The sequence below is a fragment of the Centroberyx affinis genome, unplaced genomic scaffold (genome assembly GCF_046629955.1).
Source record: "Centroberyx affinis isolate AG114_WGS23_722 - 3 ecotype Tasmania unplaced genomic scaffold, CSIRO-AGI_Caff_v1 ptg003043l_1, whole genome shotgun sequence".
NCBI lineage: Eukaryota > Metazoa > Chordata > Actinopteri > Beryciformes > Berycidae > Centroberyx > Centroberyx affinis.
In genome coordinates, this window is record NW_027281133.1 from 47,823 (window position 1) to 67,866 (window position 20,044).

The following is a 20,044-nucleotide window of genomic DNA, read 5'->3' on the forward strand; positions in this document are numbered from 1 at the left end:
TGAAAAAAAAAATAACGCACCTTGGCTGTACACTGCAAAAAATCTCCATCTTAACAAGTCATTTAGTCTATTATTGAGTCCTAAAATCGTAATTTTCTTGAAACAAGTGAAGAAATCTGCCAGTGGGGTTAGATAATTTCACTTGTTTCTAATGCAAATCCAACTTGAAGAGTCAAGTGTCATTTTCTTGATAGTAGTGATCTGACTTATTCTGAATTGTTTCAAGATACTGACACTCGTTTCTAGAAAATTCCTGAAACAAGTGAAACTGCATTGGAAACAAGTGGAGTTATCTCACCCTGTTCGCATTATTTTTCTCTTGTATTACAAAAAATACGATTTGAAGACTGAATATGAGACTAACTGACTTGTTAAGACATTTTTTCAGTGTAGGTGTTGGCTTGTTCATGCTCATATTTTGCAGTCTTGGCCATGTTCACAGGCTTATAGTTAGGGGGCTTTAAACAACATGACGATCAAAGAGAGATGAAGAGTTGTAAATAGCTAGATTTTGTCAGCTGTTATTGTGAGCCACAGTGACTGGAGAAGGCAATGCTGTCTATATTCATGAGCGATGTGATAACGTAGCTGTCAGGCAAGTCCTTGAAATCTTTCAAATTGCAGCCTTACTGTTCATGTACCCCTGTTTTTACCACAACGCCGCGGTTTTCAAGAGCCAAACTCAAGCCTGAAGCTGACAGTGAGACACTTCACTACCTGGGCGCCATCAAACTTCATCACGGTGTGGTAAAATTCATTTTCTGCAAATCATGTCTGTTCTTTATTGAGTGTCTAGTTTAGTAAAAGGAGGTTAAAGTTGTGTTATTGTGAAAATTTAACAACAAATCTTCACATCTTAGCTGAATTTTTTCACACAACCATAATTCCATAATCCTCTTTTCGTTATCATATGTAAATCGATTTAGATAACTTCACATAACAGGAAGACATTCTTATATAATTCTGTAAAGGAAAGTAATGTAATGAGTAATGTAACTAATAACTGCTCCTGTAAAGGAGCAATAAAGTAAAGAGTAATTGATTACATTTTCCAAGTAACTTGCCCAACACTGTTGATGACTGACAATTTAGTATTATTTGGTTAACATGATAGATTATTAGATGTAGGTCAACAAATCCCTGAACTGGTGTGCTGGTGTGAACGACTTTCAAATACATTTCTGGTGATTTTTGCTTGATCTTTACTCTTCATTCTAATGATAAAAACTACAAGATCAGATTTGGACTCAGGCTAAGATGTGTTGAATGAACCTTGCCAAACCCAACTGACAGCCATCGTGTCCAATACAATGATGCATGGTGATATATATATATATATATATATATAATTTCTTTAACAAGACAACATATTGTATACACTGGCAGTTTATAACAAATCACATTGTTGTTGCAGTGTTAATATGCTACAAGCTGTGTTTGCTAATGCTTCATTTGCTAAAACTAACTAGCAGCCTGACTCATCTTGCTCCATTGTTTTAGCATAGTGTCATCCTCAACACAATCTCCAGAGCAAAATACCAGCGCACTCGCTCTGACAGAAATCACTGAACTCAAACAAACATGGAGGAAAGTTCTGCACTCATGTCAAGTTTGCGAAATTTGGCTCTCATGATGAATCATGAACTGAGCGTCCTCCCTTCCAGGAAAATTGATTATTTATGTCAGAATTAACAGGAAAGTACCCTTCATTCTGGAGGGAAAATGTTTTATTACTACTTTTTTCATTATTGAAAAATGAAAATAACAAAAAAAAAAAAAAAAAAGATAACATCATCTCTATCAACCAGCCCTGCTGCTCCAGAGTTTGTCTCAAGATGCCCGAACCTCAAAATTTACATTGAAAGCGAGTCACAGAGCAATGCACTTATGCCCACGCTTATGACATTATCTTACTTATTTATATTCACCTAACATGAGGATTACTTTTGCTGAATTCAGACAAAATGTCAACTAATAAAACCTGTGTACAGTATGATGGCTTTAATTAAGTCTTCACCACAAATCTGCCATGGGATTGCACAGAACTTGTACTTCTTGTTTTTGTTCTTACACTGATGTATCCATTAATAAATGATTCAAGTGTGTGTGTGTGTATGTATGTGTGTGTGGTTGGGTGGATTGGTGAGTGTGTGAGCACGTGCACATTTGAGTGACTTTGAAATCAATCCTCAACTTAAGTGCTCTAAACCTATTTTGGGCCTCTGGCTGGTTCAGTAAGTCACTTGAACAAATTGCAAAGTTGTTTTGAGAACGACTGCTGAGCAAAACCTCTCAGCACAAAACTGCTCTCCAGTCAAATCTTATCTTTCCTAACTAAAAGCCTAAAAGCACTCTGCTAAAACATACAGGACACTAAACCCGGGGTGCATTAAATGCAGGTGTGCTGTCAAACCCACAGGCGGGACCATGCTTCAGACAGACCAGCGCCCGGGAGGGAGGCTTATTGTAAACTGTGGACGTCCGGATGAGGTAAAACTGTCAGAGCCTTAATGGACTGGAATGTTAATTGAGGCGTTTATCATAATGTAGAATCAAAGCTCTTACATGGACCGAGCTGCCTGGATCTGCCCTTCCCTGCCCACGGTCCCAAGGGTTTTTCTCGGTGCAGTTCATGTTCAGTATCTGTTACAACATCCTGCCTGTGTGCAGTCGCCTTTAGGCATTTTCTTCTTCTATCGGCTGTAAGACAGAGAGGGGAAAAACAACTCAATATAACTAATGAAAAGCAATGAACTTCGCTCCAGTTACAATGACGGAAAAGCAGCCGTTGTTTAAACAAAATGAACCTGACAGAGGAATGTGGTCCCTCTGCTGACCTGCACATGAATCTTTCTTTTTTTTTTTATCACTGTGTTTATATTAAAATGAAAGGAGGGATGCAGACGTAAATGCCACATGGAGGTGAAACACCTTAACAAAGCTTTCTTCCTATCATGAATATGAAGCAAGTGCAGCTGAAATGTTTCATTAGTTGATTTGAATAACATCACATCTTCTAACATTTAATAGATTATGTTTTTTTTAGGGCACTGCTATTAACTGACAGGTACAACAGTAATTCAGCTACGGGTCAGTCAGTTTGTACTGAAGGGTTTAATTTGGAAAAGTTGTGTATCCCATAGAGAATAAAAAAATTGTTACCTGTTGCCCAGTATTTAAAAAACAGATGTCTACATCCTCTAAAATGTCACTGTTTGAAAGTAAAGGGCTTATAACTTAAGTAATAGTCAGGAGTTTTACTTTTAGCTCATAAATAACTTTGTCAGAGTGGGAGTTACATTTTTTTTCAAGAAGTGGAAATCTCAAAAGTCAATGCTAGTCGTCACCGAGCCAATAGTGGAGAATCGCTGGCGATTTGTACCATTTCTGCTCCTTATTTCATTACAGAACTTATGGGAATTAACAAATTTGATCATAATAATTCGAGGGTCACGGGAATATTTTGTTACTTCTGTTCTCTGGACACTGTTGGCTCTGATCCTTGACCTCCTTAGAACTGGCTGCTTGTAATGTTGGTGACGTATGAATTCAAACATATTCTTCTGTTGCACTCTGTAAGTGGCTCTGAAGAATAAAATGTAAAATCGTGTTGTTTGAGATAGAAGACAATAATACCCGGCATTACCTCCACATACAAGTGCATACAGTATGCTGAACTGCAGATGTTTTAGACACTAAATCGACAATTCTCTTTTTCTGGGTTAAAAATGAAAAGTAGATATGTCACATCACGGGCCGTTTCGTAGTGTCTTACATTAGTTCGACTCTGCGTAATCAGATTTATTTTCAAACTAGAGGCAGTAGGCGGAGAAGGACTAAAACTGGGGGTACCGTTAGACTTTAAGAGACCATTTTCACTTATTTTGTGTTTCAGTATAGCTTATAACACAATACAGGTGTTGCCGTTGACATATCTTTCTGTTTCTGCTGAAACACAAAGTAAGTGATCACAGACCGAGTCGGAGGAGACAGAAAGCTGGCTTCTTAACATTGCACATGGCAAAGAGAACCGATCAATACCCTGCGGAATACGACAGCCATGTTTGTGAAAATGGTCTATACCTGCATCACAGCTATTATCATTCCAGCTAAGGTTCGCTTGATTTCAGCTCTTTGGTCAATGCTAGTCATCAACTGGCCAATAGCTGGGACCCCTCCCCCCGCCTTTACCTCCCCTTAACCAGCCCTGATGCTCCAAGCACAATCTAGATTCCAGCGCTCGCTTGGTTGGACATCCAGCTGTTCAGAGTGTTTTCCCCGCTGACGGGAATGGAGTCAGGCGGTGTTTTTCTGCTGATAGCCCTGCTGAACGGCAGATAGGGAGGCTCCGCATCCCACTTACAGATGTTTGTGATCAGCGTTCCAGGGAGAGTAAATGGAGGCGAGATGGTGGCCAGAGATCCTGCTCTTCAGCCTGCCTGCTGTATTGGTTTTGGAGCGGGGAGCAGGCGCTTCGCTGGAAATAAGCTCCCTCCTCCGGCTGGACAGCCAACTTTCATGCGTCAGGGACTTTTTTTTTTTTGGGGAGGGGGGGCAGTAGATATGCTACAAACCTATGGACAGATGAGTAGGCTTATGGGTTCATGGAAAAGTTCACAGACTGAACAACTGAGTTTAATATATACCTCATGAGTTATGGTGTTGTGGTGAATTGGGGTTTCTCCAAAATGTCAAAGTTAAGGCGCTGAGACCTGCTCCTGTCAGTGATGTTATTTCCTGAATGGAAGAAAGCCATCTGCGCTTTAAGATGTCAGACATGGATGTATTTATGGTGTGTGTGTGTGTGTGTGCATCGGTGTGTCTGTTGTCCAAAAAGTTAATGTATAGGCTGGCATTTGGCTGCCATGTGTATGTCCCTTTATTAATGTAACATAACATATGCCATTTAGTGGACGCTATTATCCAAAGCATCCTTCAGTACCAGGAGTGCACATGTGTTTTTAGCGTGGGTGGGAATCAAACCCCTAACCTCGGCAGTGTTAGGACCCAGTGAGCTATACAGAACCACCCATATTAACAAAGTAGGACTCTTTTTATTTGAAATTGTTCACCTTTTACACACTGACAGGTAATATACACAAGCCTTTGTGGTCCCTCTGGCCCAAGACATGGTCAGTGAAAATGTGTGCTGGATATCAACTAGGATGGCTTATGGTGGATGGCAAGCTCACACTCACTCACACACACACGCACACACACACACGTGGACAAACACACACACACACACATGCAGAAGGGCACACACAATGGACACACACACGCTCGCACACGCATACAGTTATGCAAGGACGAATACAAACACACAAACACCCATTATGCAAGAGATAATACGACACGTACTCTAACCATCTAACACAGTCTAGCCATCTAATGTAGACATCAACTGAGGAGGGGCTTAAAGTGCATACAGGAAAGGAGGAGGGCCTTTCTCACTCTTTTTTAATCAGTAACAGCCTTTTAAACTATGAGTGATGGTAACCTCCACTAAAGCAATGATCTTAGTGCCACACTGTATCTTTACAAATAGCATATCCCTACCATATTTATAGCTCAAACTGTGCCTTGCATCACATATTAATGACACTGCATAGTTCACGGGTTAGTCTTATACATTATTGCGGTACAATATAGGTCCAGGTCCGGGGTCCGGGTGCGAGCCGCGGGCTAGGGAATGGCACAGAAAGCGAGTCGGCTATAAATGCATAGCCCAGATTTTCAGTGGGATAAACGTCAGAGAAATAAATCCATCGTGAGAGTGCGCCGAACGCTGGACTGCGCTCCCGGTTTAGCTTGAAAACGGCGGTCCAACACCAGGGTAATCCACATGAGGAGAGGTGAGGATTGGTAGCGGTTTGCTTGTTCTGTATCCCGGGTGCATAGAAGGAGTACAGACTCTGACGGGACTCCTTGGTCTGGTCCGGATCGAAGTACGCACGGGGTTCGGTCCTCGACGGGGAGGCCCACACTGCCCCGGATCAGACGGGTCAATAGGGGGCAAATAGGACTTGTGGGTGGGAGGTCCTGACGGGGCCGGGGGCCGGGCGCAGCAGTGCGGCGGGGAGCGCCTGAGTCTGGAAGAGGGCGGGGGTCGGGGCGTGGGTGGTGGCGTGGGTGGTGCGCAGGGGGAAAGCGTTGCTCATGGCCGCCGCGGCCGCTGCCACCGCCGCCAGGTGAGCCGGTAGGATCTGGGCCGTCAGAGGCTGGACCCGCTCCTTACCCAGGGCCAACTTTACCTGGCAGAGAGAGAGAGAGAACATAACAATCAATACAGTTTCTATCAAAGGACATCGATAAAGCCCCCGGTCTGGTGGAACATTTTTGACTTAAATTGGATAAAAAAAAAAATGCTTTGTAGTGTAGAATTATGTTGCGTTTACAGAGAGAGTGAGACAGAAAGAAAGAAAGAAAGAAAGAAAAGAAAGAAAGAAAGAAAGAAAGAAAGAAAGAAAGAAAGAAAGAAAGATATGAGAGACAGCCGGATAGAGAGACAAACAAACAGAAAAGAACAGCCCCCCCCCGACACCAAACAGACTAATAGGCTAAAAAGGTCGCCCAAGTTATCTGACTTAATCTTCTGTATCAGTAATGGAAAAGTTACGGTCTCACAGCACCGGGATGGCAGCCGTTGTCATGGGTTATCAATCACTGACTCAGGCATCGTAACCCTATGGGAAGCATTCTTTACTCTCCGCTCATCAAAGAAGCTCCTCTCCGTTAACTCAGTCAATGATGGGTTTCAGAAAAAGTCATTTCCCCCATACTGTTAACCCCTGTGCTTCGTCTCGGCAAACAGTGGGTGTGATGAATGCCGTTTTATGAGAGCTGGGATGGAAAAAGTCGGGGCTCTCCTTTATCTTTCCCACATTGGATCCACATGGCTCCTCCATGCATTCTACCAGACTTGACTGTCATATTGCGTTTGGATATAATTCCTTTAGCGTTTGTTTTAACCTGCCTGGAGTGCAAGGTGGCTGGGGTTTGCAGCATAAGATGAGTACCAGAAGGTTTAAATCTCAGGAAAATGAAATTTAATTCCGTATACGTCTCATTTCTGTGGTTTGACTTGTCCTGATGCAGTAGACCCCACCCCTCCGGTACTCCAAGTAGGTTAAAACAAACACGTAAAATGATTTGTAAATTGACTCAGGTCTGCATTCCACCTTTAGCATGCTGGCTCAGACTGGCCCTGATTCATGCCGTTTTTTGTCAATAAAACATCAAGTTTTAAAACTGAATCGCACCGCTTTCTACCAGCATCTCAGTAAAAACAGGTTAACAGGTGAACCAGTTATAAAAGTTGACATTTAGTGGTGGATTGAATCAAAGAATAGCTAACCCTAAGCTTTCAGAAAAATGTATTTTTGCTGATAAGCGAAGAAACATTAAGCTGCCACATTTCATCATGCAGCTTTCTCTTAACGTTCTCTCCCATGCAAAGAGAGAAAGAGAGAACGGTGCGTATTCCCAGACCTACACTTTTTATTTGACCTGCAAACTGTGGCAACATGAAGTGGCTGGAATAGGAGAATAACAATGAACACAGTTTTAGACATCAAACAGTAAACACTGTCTTCACTAAATGAGTTGATACGTCTATCTCCTAAAAATGTGATTAAAACTGAGTCACTGTGGCCTTTGTGATATTTACATGATGAACTGACTGAGGCGGGGGAGTGACTCACCGGTGTCTTGGTCTGGCCTTTCTGCGGTTTGCTGTAGGGACTGTATTTGGGTTTGGCTGGTTTACCTGCTGCTCTGTCTTTATGACGCCGGCTGCTGATGTGCTGAGAAGGAGAAGATCAAACGGTCAAAACAAAGCTTTCAGACGAGGTAGAGAGGTTTCACTCGTTTATTGCTGTTCCTGTATAGGTCAACGGGTTGAGCATGCAGTTAAAGCTGCAAATATGCAACTTTTTCACATTACGGTAACAATGAATAAATAATTATGCTAAATTATACATTATTATCTGCGTTTGTCTGTGTTCTTGCTTAAATCCCCCGTTTCAGTGAGGGGCGGCTGGATGCCATTTCAAGGCAGTCGGCTTATCGAGACGAGTTCCCGCAGGTCAGAGAGGCTCACAGGCACAACACCAGGTCTAGTGTAACAAATCTGACACTGGTAAGGATCAGTAGCCAGATGGGTAAAAGTTCATTCAGATACTCGGGTGCCCAGGATTGGAATAAGGTTCCTAATAGCATTAAACAGACTACAAACCCAGTCACGTTTAAGGCAAAACTGAAACACTGGCTTTTAGATAACGTACCCCTGTAAAGACAGTTGTGTAGGCAGGGTTGTATGTAGCTCATTTAATGGACCAGTTTGAGTATAATAGGAAGTGTGTTCTTTAGTCTGTTGTCTGAACAATGCCTGTTAATGCCCAATGTGAATATTTTCTGTATATTGATGTTTTTTGTGCTTTTATATGCGCACGTACCCACACGCACACACCTCCACAACATTTAACTACAACAAGGACCACAATGGAAATAAGTCCTGTGACTTTTTTGTGTTATCCTTGATGTTCTTTTAATTGTGCATGTACATTGGTGTTGCAACCATGGGATTGTCCTTTTAAAGTGAATTGTCAAATAAATAAACTAAACTAAAAAAAAAAGTGTTGGGGCGGGAACTTGACCAACTGAGACAGATTAGGGTGGGACTCACAATACACTTATTGTCTCAAGGCGAAAACTTGCATGTTGTGGCTTTAAAGGTTTAATTCCCTCTGGAGCCACCCATGGTGAAAATGTATGCATTTACAGTACTGTGTGGCCCTTTGCGGAATGCATTCACCAAATGACACGTTATGTTCATATATTAAATATGTCATGTTCATATGTTTGATTGCACATGCACAATTGACAACTATTTGGACACAAGCTGGGGACCGACTAACCCCAGCTGGGTCGCCTGGTCGAGGGTTTCTGGTGTTGAAAGATTAGAAACACCCAGCGAACCCAGCATAAACTGAATTTGAATGGGTGCTGTGGGTGCCTGGCACCCATGGCCAACAATGTAGACAATCCCTTGGAATGTAGTAATATTGTTAGAAATTACTCACAAGGTAAATTAGCATATTATGAAAAATCATCAACTATTTTCCGTTGCTTATTCAGTCTTATAACCTTTATCAACACAGTCACTGACAAATTAGCAAAGATGAAATCTAGAAAAATTAATTTATAATGTTGGTGCAATATGACAGAAATTGTGATGTTGCTGTGATATTAAGGCACTTGCATTATTTAAAGCCAACTGTTCTATAAATACATCAAATTTCAGCTAAACACTCATGATGTTCTTTTGACAGCTCACTGGGAATTAGATTGGATTTTCTGCAGCATAATAACAGTAAATTTTAACTGTAATTTCAGTATACTGATTATGGTTATTTAGGCTATGGTTAGGCTAGTTATTATGTTTTGGACCATGTTTTAGACTTATAACATGAGTAGATGGAGATCAAGTATAGCTTTCACCCATATGCATGAAAGCCAAGCTCGGCCCCTGGACCCGAGGTCACATCACTGATATTCAGTATCTATAAACCGATTACAGGTTAAATATAAGAGTCTTTGAGTGGCATATTCAGAAACTAATGTATATCCTTAAGCCAAGAATCAAAGAAATCAGAGTGGGAACACGCTGACGAGGAAACGCAGATTTCTGGCTTTGAGCTGAACTTTCAAGAGTCGTTGCAGTGTATTTAACGATAACACACTTCCTATGGTTTCAGGGTTGACTCCAGCCGCAGCTCAAATTTGTCATAGTGGGTTCTTTTCACAGAGAATCATAGCTGTTCAAAAGTACTCTCTAAAAGTCTCTGCATGAAACATTTATACAAAGCCTGTCTATTTTCTGTGAGAAATCTCAAGGTTAGCTCAGACAAAACCAACTCATTTTAAAGTATTGTAGTTGAAATTCTCCCGTGAGAGAAAGATCAGCAACTACAAGAAAAAGGGATTTATGGAGGATCCCAACACTGCAGCCAAAATACATATCCAGAGGTTTATATAGGAGATTTCAGCCAATATCCTGTATTACGGGCAGAGATTTAATTGGAATAGAATATAACGTCAGAGCCAGAGGCCTAAGAGGTATTTGGTTTCCGGGTAAAATTTATCAAAAACAAATTCTCTGCTCCTGGCACCAAACCTAAAAACTATGGTATTCATATTGCAACAATAAACCTCCTCTGCAAATCAATAAAATCCAATAAATCCCAGATTACATTCATTGTTATTAATAGGAATCACATTGCTGAGTATATGATAATAAGCCACTCCAGTCTGTTTGTTCTTGTCTCTATCTTTCGCTCTCTTATCTGTCTCTCATACATTTTTAAATTTCAGTTTCAAGTCAAGATCAAGAGGAAACGTCAGTTTTTTTTTTTTACATGAAATCCCTTTTCCTCAGTTTATCAGTGTGTGTGTTTCAGAGTCTATCTATCTTTCTCTTTCTCTCCCTTTCTCTTTATCTCTCTCACCTGTTTTAGCTGAGTCTCTGAGTTGACATGCACATCACACGTCTCACAGTGAAACGTTTTGTTCTGCAGGCCCGTCGCCGCTTTGGAGGGCGGGGCCAGTTTGCTCTTGACTCCCGGCCGGGGGAAGGACTTGATGGAGCCCACGCCGCTCCGGGCCTCCAGCATCGTCTTGTGCTTTGTACCTGAAGTTAGAGCAGGAGACAGTAAGGTCAGTACATGAACTTTAACCTCTAGACCCTGAAGGTAAGGTGAGATCAGTGGTATGCGATGTATAACTGTTACCCCTTTCTTGTCAAGTCGACCCTTTCAGTGTGAAAGGGACGACTTGGGTAAATCGACCCGTAAAACGATCCTGATCAAAGAGCCGCGTCAAACTCTGCTTCACTTTGTGTTTAAGTTTAGTACTTGACCCGAGTTGCTCCGTGTCTGTAAGTGTCGTGTCGTCTGAATGTTGAACACTGACTGTAAACATGTCTGCTTTTAATGCCGTTATAAGGTGACAGCCATAGGACATTCCTGTGTATGAGACTGAGTGTGAATTGCCTTCTATGTGCTCTGAAAGAAAAGTTAATCTTATCAGGTCATTTAGTACATATTCAGCCTTCAGATCTTATTTTTTCTTAAAAGAAGTAAACAATTCTGCAAGTGAGGGTTAGGGTTTCACTTGTTTCAGGAATTTTCTATAAATGAGTGTCAGTATCTTGAAACAAGTCAGAAATAGGCAGATCACTGCTCTACTATCAAGAAAATTACCCTTGACTCTACAAAATTCTTGAAACAAGTTAATTTGCATTGGAAACAAGTGAAATTATCTAACCCCACAGGCAGATTTTTGCACTTATTTTAAGAAAATTACGATTTTAGGCCTCAATAATAGACTAAATGACTTGTTAAAATGGAGATTTTTTGCAGTGGGTCTCGACCCGGCTCAGTATATCCTAATATTCCCACATTTGGTGTGTGAAAGCAGCATTAGAGGTTTGTTTGACATAACGATCTGGTATGCAATCTTCATTCTGGAACACAAGGATGTTTCACAAAATCTGATCAAAGCTGGATACAGGGTTCCTATGGAAACCACTTACAAATCATAGATCTAACCTTAACCTTGCACAATTAACTCAACAAAAACACACTTCAACACTGATGCTGACAACAGGGAACTTGTCCTATATGCCATGGAATAGTGATGGAAAAATGATGGTAAATTCATGGAATTTGATAGGCAGAGGTTGTTACATAGCAGGTAACAACCTCTTTTACATCAGCAGTCCCTTTAGTCTTCTGTACAAAAAGCATTTAAGTCAACAGCAAAAACATTTGGCAAATGATGCTGGGAAATATTGGTCGTGGAAATTGTACTATATTCAATGGAATAGTCATGGAAAATTCATGGAATTTGATAAGCAAAAATGTGCAGGAACTCAGCAGCTTACAACCTCATTTATATCTGCAGTCTCTTCTGCACAAAAATCTCTGCTCCCCTTGCAAAAGCTCATTAAAGGGTCAGCGCCCGGGCTTCACAACCACAAGGGACACAGCGGAAATGTCGGTGCATGTCTCTCACCGCTGTTGTGAGCCTCCAGCTGCGACGCCGAGTTGACAGCCACTTTGCAGAGCGAGCAGTACAGCAGACGTCGAGCTTTCTCTTCCTCCGTTTCCGCGTCCGTCTCCGCTTCGGGTTCGGCCTCGGGCTCCGCGTCCGGTTCTGAGGGCGAGCTGAGCTTGGACGCCCCATCCTCCCCTCCGACAGCCGAGGTGGTCTCCGGGGCCGGGGCCGGGGCCGGGGCCGGCGTGGCGCTCGGGGCCAGCGGTGATGCCAGGGGGGCCAGCGCCGGCGTCGGAGGGGACGCCAAGGATGCCAGCGGTGGTGCCAGTCTAAGCACAGGCGAGAGCGGGAGGGGGGATGCGCCAGGGACGCCATCTGCACAGGGAAACAGATTATGCATTTGGAATTAGAATCCATCGTTTTGGGCAGAAATGCATTATTCATGTGATGTTGCTCTATCAACAGGCCTTTACATGTGGATGAGGATGTTTCTGTTTATTAGACCTGCAGTCAAGACCGCCTTAGTCGAATTCAAGTCAATTCAAAGACCAAATCAAGACCAAATCAAGACCGAGACCAGAGCAAATCAAATCCTATTCAAGAATGAGAACAAAATAGGCAATAAACAGCGTACATGTCTTTCCAAATGTAAAAACAGTGATTAAGGAGTTTCTTATGGATGAACAAACTATTCTAAGCTCACTAGATGAGTTCTTCTGAAGCTTAGTTAATTGATTATATGCCACATGATGTATGGGAATTATGTCTGCAAAACATAAACGCAATCTACCAGCATATGTTATCAAGATAGACAGACTCTGCAATACAACAAAATTATTATTATTATATCTGTTGTCAGTAACTAACTGTGAGGTCAAATTAACACATTACAAAAACAGCCACTGTGCTTAAAATAACATTCTGATATTTTGGGAGTAGAGACAGCCGTGGATCAATATATTTGACCCTTGGAACAACCACACATCTTTGTATGGAATACAGTGGACTGCTCCCACTTTTACGAAAATGAAATTTTGCCTTGGCGGCACCACCTGATCGATGCCAATGTCTCTGAGTTCTCCATACTCCAGTGTCACGAAAATGAAGATCGGCCAGCGAAGAGAGCAAATCAATAGTGAATTATGTCATGCTATTTTTGTGAGCCATTATGTATGGGTCTTATTTATCCCAGAGGAGATGTCAGGGTTTGGCACTGTGAAACTGATAGAAGTTACACTGGGTGCACATCTATCAACGGCCCAACAATATGTTCAACCTCTGGCAAGAGAAAGGTCAGGAGGTTTGGTTCTGTTATGACCAGAGATAGAAGAAGTACAAATTCAATATCTTTATTGTCCCAAAGGGCAGTTGGTTATGCAATAAACACAAAGGTAAAAACAACATGGAACAAACACTGTAGATGTAGCTGAACACATAGAAAACATATACGCAGCAGAATCCCTAAAATAACACGTAAAACACATATAACCGCCCCCAAAAAAGATCATTTTAAAACAGCCCAGTGCAAAAATGCAAAAGTTACAAAGGAAAACCCATCCTGTACTTAAGAAAAAGTAGAAATACCCTGATGGAATAGGATTCAGGTAAAAGTGAAAGCTCTCCATTTAGTATTCTACTCAAGAAAAGGTATGAAAGTACTTATCATTATGTATGGTTACGTGATCGCTTGCAATAATGGCGATCCAGAAATTGAAGCACATTCTATTGTTGCACTCACCTTCTGCATGAGTGTCAGCTAAATGCTTAAAATGTAAAATGCAAATGTACGCATCACATAAGAGAGGGTTTTTTATTTTTATTTGAATGCTTAGAAGTGTTCAATCCATTAACCTTTGATTGTTACATGAAATGGGTTTGTGTTGTGTTTATGCTCTCACAGCTGACTGGCTCCAACTATGAAATTTGCAGCACTTTCATGAAAGGTATCGCATTTTTCGAATGCAAATCTGTTTCTTCAAAGTAACTAGCAGCAGTAGGTGGTAGGTGAATGTAGTTGATGAAAAGCAAGGATATTTGCATTGAAATGTAGTGAAGTGAACATATGAAGGGGTTTGTTCCTAAAGCACTATGCTGTATATCCATTTTGGAATAATGTTGTTACCTGAAATTCCTCAGTGACACTTCCAAAACATAGATGACTCAAAAACATAACTGTTTTGCACGCAAAGGCCTTTAGATGACTTAAAACTTTAATAGTAATAGAAGTTGTGCTTAAATGTGTGACAAAATCATAGCATAAAAGACAAGCAATGCATTATTTCTTGCAGGGTTAGGGAGTAATTCCCTTATCTCCTGAGTTGTGGATATTCAAAATTGATGTTGCTGTTTTATTTGGGTGCACAACATGTAAATTAGGCATGGATTTCTCGAACGAGTGAAGTTATAGACTCTCTAGATCTATGCTGGACTAAATGAAACTACATTCAGCGGCAGTGATGCTCCTCTCCTCATTCGATCTGTCATTTTTAAGGTTGGGTTTGTTTGGCCGCCACTGCCGCCGGCTATTTATAATCTCAGTTACGGCGGTACAGTCCGCCCTTGCCAGAGTCCGTCTGTCACATGACTGGGAGGCCGCCTATTGATTACTGTGGCCAGCAGGGCGGGCCTCGTTCACCACTACCTATATATCTGTGTGCTTCAGTAGACGCTGCAGAGACTGATGTATTATCGGACTATTAGATTTATTAGAGCGTTTATCTAAAGACTGTGGACCCAAAACTGAAAAAGGGGAACAGTGACTTCAAAATAGTGGCACATAATTTATGATCTGTTTAATTTATGGGGGGTGCAGAATAAACTAAGGCAAATCTGCAGTGTCCTTCCCACCCATTACACTGTGAACATTGTCACAATTACACCTAGCGGGATCACAGTAATCTGATTACAAAAAATGAATAGATATTGACTTCTCAGAAACTCTCAGAAAAGGCAGTTTGATTGTGAGATAGTAGAAGCAAATATAATTTTACACTGCTTGTAAAAATGGCTAATGATTAACTGGTGATGATTATAACACTATTCAGATTCCTGTATCAAAACTGGAATGAAATGTATGTTTTACTTTATAGGCCATAGACTTTTGACGCAAAGTAACAAGTAATAAGAATATATCACTGATTATGTGGGTGGTACTGGAGTTAATGCATATGTTATTGATTATATTGCTGATTACAGATAACAAATATACAGTAGTAATGATTTCTGTCTACATTATAATTTGAGAGAATGTTGCATTACTGCATTTAACTGTGAATTGTAATTATGGAAAAAGAGAAGAGTGTGCGAGTTGAATTTTCTTCATAGTGGAAAATATACAACAAAGACAAACATCATCTGGTATTATCCAACCTCGCAGCTTCGTTATAACAACAGCCATCATTAATCCCGTGTGACTTAATATCGCCATGTCCTACCATTACCACAAGAACAAATAATTAATCGGTGAACTATTTATGATGCGGCCGACCTTGTCACTTCTGATGAATAATGTTTATGCCAAGAGCGGAGCGGCGGCGACCTCTTCGCTCCCCGCAATTAACGGCCACCTACTCCCGGCCCGCTCCGGTGTGCCAGGCATCAAAACAACCCGCGATCACAGCGGTTCGCTCGCTCGATCACAACCTGCTCACCGCAGACCAAAGGCTGTCATCACACCTGTTTCTCTGGGCAGCTTTTCAACGGCAAAGCCACCCAGACCGAGCGTGTTCCCAGAAAAGTGCGAGAAGGGGTTTCGGCGTGTGTGTGTGTGTGTGTGTGTGTGTGTGCACATGTGAGTCTGTGAGCTTTCTGTCAGCCAAGTACATTTATTTGTTCCTTTCCTAGCTGACTGTGTGTGAACAAGGCTGTGTAAGTCGTCGTTTAGCTGCGTTTGCATGTAAGGCGTTCAGCTGATGCTCTCACTTAGAGCGACTTACAACGAGTGCAACTGCAGAATAATCTTAAAGTGCTAATTCTTGTTTCTGAGTTTTATTTTGGTGCTACGCGCTCACTGCTGTGGTGTTTCTGCTTTGTAGCCGCTGCAATAACTGTGTCAAACAAACTCGCTCTGAACCCATGGACTTTTTAAGACATGTCAGTCCCCACCTCCAACTCTCTCTCTCTCTCTCTCTCTCTCTCTCTCTGTCGGCTACAACTTGTATGTTTTGGCGGTGTGATGTCTGTGTTCCTCTGCTGTATTATGTTACTGTTCCTCATGTTACTGTTGCGTACATTATGTGTTATGCCGGTGATGTCTGTACTGGCAGTGGAGAAGATTTTCCTCCAAGAAGGACAATAAACGAAACGCAACTAAACTAAACTAAACTAGAGATCACCTGTCAATCAAACAGTTTGTCCAGTACTGTGACGTCTTCTTCTTTGGATTTTCTCCTGATGAAGTTTGAGTTTCTGTAGGTGGCGCTCTTTTCTTTATCTGTTCAGCCATGGTGGCTATCGCTGCTCATGCTAACTACCCAGTTCTTCTTCTATTTATTCCAAATAAACCGCTGTTGCCACTGCTGGGAACGTCAGACCAGACACCCGGTGTTTAGATCAGCAAATGGGAAAGCTTTCCTGAACTGGGTAAAGGGTGAATCATTATAGCAAAATTGACATTAATTTATCGGAAAACGTTGCGGGTCATTACTTCAAATCCCTTAATCACCTATAATACAAGAAGGTGATAGCAAGGAGAGCAGGACTCAGAGCCGCAGTCCTCTGACAATAACAAATACTCCTGTCTTCCTGGAATAATCCTGTGCGATAACGAAGTGTGAGGTAAATGAATAAGAGCTGAGGGAGAAGTAGAAAGGTTTTATGTAGCTGCTCATTCCAAGGTCTGGCTGGCGAGGCCATCCCATGTTAAGCCATGCATGTATTTGCCCTTGCGTCGCGGTGCACCCATCTACCATGATGCCATTAAAGAGCCATTTGCTGTTGGAAGGGCAGGTGATTAAAGTGTACTTTGGCTGGCCTAGGACGCCCTCCACTCTGGGAAGCCTCCAGTAATCCATATCCCCAGTCACTGTGACCTAACTGGCTCTGCGAGGCCCAGTTAAGAACTCAATCCCCTCTCATTAATGGAGGTAATGACTGTGATCAATCTAAAGTTGGTGTGGGTGAGTGGGGGACGACAGCATTGTGGGAAGGGGAGAGAGAGAGAGAGAGAGAGAGAGAGAGAGAGATTGAGGGAGGAAGTAAAGGGAAGAGAAGGGAGAGAGAGGAAAAGAGAGCAAAGGTAACGAAAGAAGAAAATAAAAGAGGACAGATTGGAAGATAGAGGGAGATAGAACTCGGGGGGGGGGGGAAGGGATAAGTTAAATGAAAGCGAGAGTGGGCAGGGAAGGGTAAATGAACGTTCAGGGAAAACAAAAACGTCTGTGAAATAAAGGGAAAGAGAGAGAGAGGGAGGTAGGAGGAGGGAGGGAGGGAGGGAGGGAGGGAGGCAAGGGACCTGAGAAGGTGAGAGGAAATAGAGGAGATAAAGTCAAAAGAGAGTAAAGCGAGAACGGGACACAATTACAAAGAGGGGAAGGGAGGGGGGGGGGGAGAGGGAGAAAGTGAGAGGGTTGGGAGTGGCGACCGCAAAACAAAAGAGCGAGAGAATCAGAGCGCGGCGGAGCGGGACAGGTAGCCGCGACCCTCTCAGACAGGTGACCGTCCCCTTTTCTTCCCCTCCGTTTTGTCTGCCGCCTGCTCCCCCCCGACTCTCCCCGGAGATTCGCCTTGGCGATAGAGCAGAAGCGCCGCGCTCGCTCGCGAAATCCTTCCACTCTACTTAGGCTTTCAGGCAATCACAAGGCTCCCCGGAGATCTGATTACCTTTCTCAATGATGCTGGATTAAGCTCTTTAATTAAAATGATTGGGCTCTATTATACGCCGTCACAACTTAAAGGACAGAAATCCCTCAAGGCTCTTGAGTTCTGACAAATTCCATTTTTCACCCCCCAATGTCAGAAGTGAGAGTGAGTGAAAGAGAAAAGGTCAACGAACAGAGTCACATTTGAATATTCAATGAACAAAAGATTGATAAGGTGAAAAATTAGCATTCACAAATAAGTGCGCATCGACGGTTACAATTATCTTTTTTCCGTCTGAGGAAAAAAAAAAAAACGCTAAATTATCTCAGATATTTTACAGCAGCAGGAGTCGTGGATCTGAATCGACGCTGATTTATCTCTTTCCAATTTCACCCGAAAGCAAATGATCCAAACCTAATTTCTGTTGGAGAGTTTCTGCTGCCTCTCATCCCCGTCCCAAATCCCCACAAATGAGGACATTTGCAGCTCGGCGCAGGTATGGGAGCCAATCTAATCACCGACTCATCAGGTTTGTTGCTGCCTCTGATGTCCGTCTGTAAGGGATTTTTCCAACCCAGCGCATACGGGACTGAGGCACAAAAGCAGTTTTTTGGGTAGGGGAGGGGAGTGGGGGGGGGTAGTTAGGGTGTCGGCCCGGTGAGGGAGACCTGAGGAGGGAGACTGTGGTGCCGGTGATGGCTGAACAAGCCGGAGCTAGCCTCCTGCCTCCCTGCAGCCCGCTCCATTGTGCAGCTGCTGTCAGTGCTGGCATGGCTCCCCTGACAATCTGCTCTTTAATAGCTAATATCAGGGTACATTTCCTCAGGCACTGGACTGGAACTGAGAGATGGCGGGCTGTGCTGTGGGCATCTCTCTCTCTCCCTCTCTCTTTCTCTTTCCCTCTCTCTGTCTCCCCCTACTCTATCTCTCTGTCTCTCTGGCACTGGTGTAAGGACACACACACGCACACACACACACACACAAGCTTTGACAGGCGGTCGCTGAGTCATCGGGCTAATCTATACTATCTTGCTGTGGCCAGCTGTCCATCTCAGGACACACACACACACACACACACAAGTTCACAAATAAAGAGAAGAACGCAAATGCTCGGTGCATTTTATAGTGTAATCCGCCATGCGATTACACACTTTCGAAGATACACTCATCACTCCGAGTCTCTGCATTCTTGCATTCTTCGTATGGCTACGCATCAACACAAACATTCCCCTCGTCTTCCTCCCCGCTCTGAGCAGATGGACTCATGAAATCTGACTGAGGAGTTTCATTCCACAATGGATTTCTTCCATTAAGTGGGGTAAGATGGTTTCAAAAGCCCGTTTAGGTTTCCTCGTCTCACTTCAACAGTTTGTATTTGCTTCCATCTCTCTTTTTTTTTTTTACAGTGTTTTTTTCTTCAAATAATAAACCAAACATAACCCTAAAAATCCACCATATGGAAAATGTGGCACCCACACTAACTAAAATGACAGTAATACTCACTATGGATTATTAATGAAGTAATTAGCTAACCGTAGACCTTTCATTACAAAACAGCTGTATATTAGATGAAGCAATCAGGTGGAATTCTGAAAAAGAATGAGCAATTACGTTATGTTTTTTCCCAACATGAATATATTGTGCTTTGGAATAAAGTAAGCAGTAGTTTTAGAGCAAAACAAAGCCATTGAGAGCCCACTCTGCAAAAGCAAACAGAGGTCCGCCTCCCTGTTGTTTCTACCTACTCTGTGTACAGCCATTACTCTTCCCTGACCTCCGCTTTTCATTAGAGGGAGTTCTCCGCCACTGATATACCGTCAAATACTTCAGCCTTGCAGATAATGCAGCATTTACCCGCCTCGCCAATTAATTCTTCTGACATCTGAGCACATTAATATTCATTACCCAGTGCCACTTGTGACAAACCGCCGCCCCCACGTACTGTAGACACGATAGCGAGATGGTGTGGAAATGTTGCTGGTGTTTTTTTTAAGAACAGTGAAATGATTAATAGCCATTTGTCTGTTTGGCGATATTGTGTTTGATGGTTTGTTGTTTAAGGTCTCTGAGGTCTGTTTTTTTTTTTTTTTCAACCCTTGTGTAATATTTCTTAGGCCTAAGTGTATGTTCAGTGTCAAGGTAGTGCAGATCTAAGTGTAGGTAGGATCTAAGGGCGGTGGCCAAGATC

The 20,044-nt window shown here is 42.5% G+C and overlaps 1 protein-coding gene across 1 annotated transcript in view; it reads right to left on the reverse strand.

The window, feature by feature from the left end:
* Positions 1-5,054: 5,054 nt before the first annotated feature.
* Positions 5,055-20,044, reverse strand: part of znf385d (zinc finger protein 385D) — a 54,533-nt gene continuing 39,543 nt past the window's right edge. The window contains exons 5-8 of the mRNA XM_071537423.1: positions 12,076-12,432; positions 10,509-10,690; positions 7,704-7,805; positions 5,055-6,254 (exon numbers count right to left, since the gene is read on the reverse strand). Of these exons, the coding sequence (XP_071393524.1) occupies positions 6,006-6,254; positions 7,704-7,805; positions 10,509-10,690; positions 12,076-12,432 (890 nt within the window). The 3' untranslated portion in view covers positions 5,055-6,005. The remainder of the gene's footprint in view (positions 6,255-7,703; positions 7,806-10,508; positions 10,691-12,075; positions 12,433-20,044) is intronic.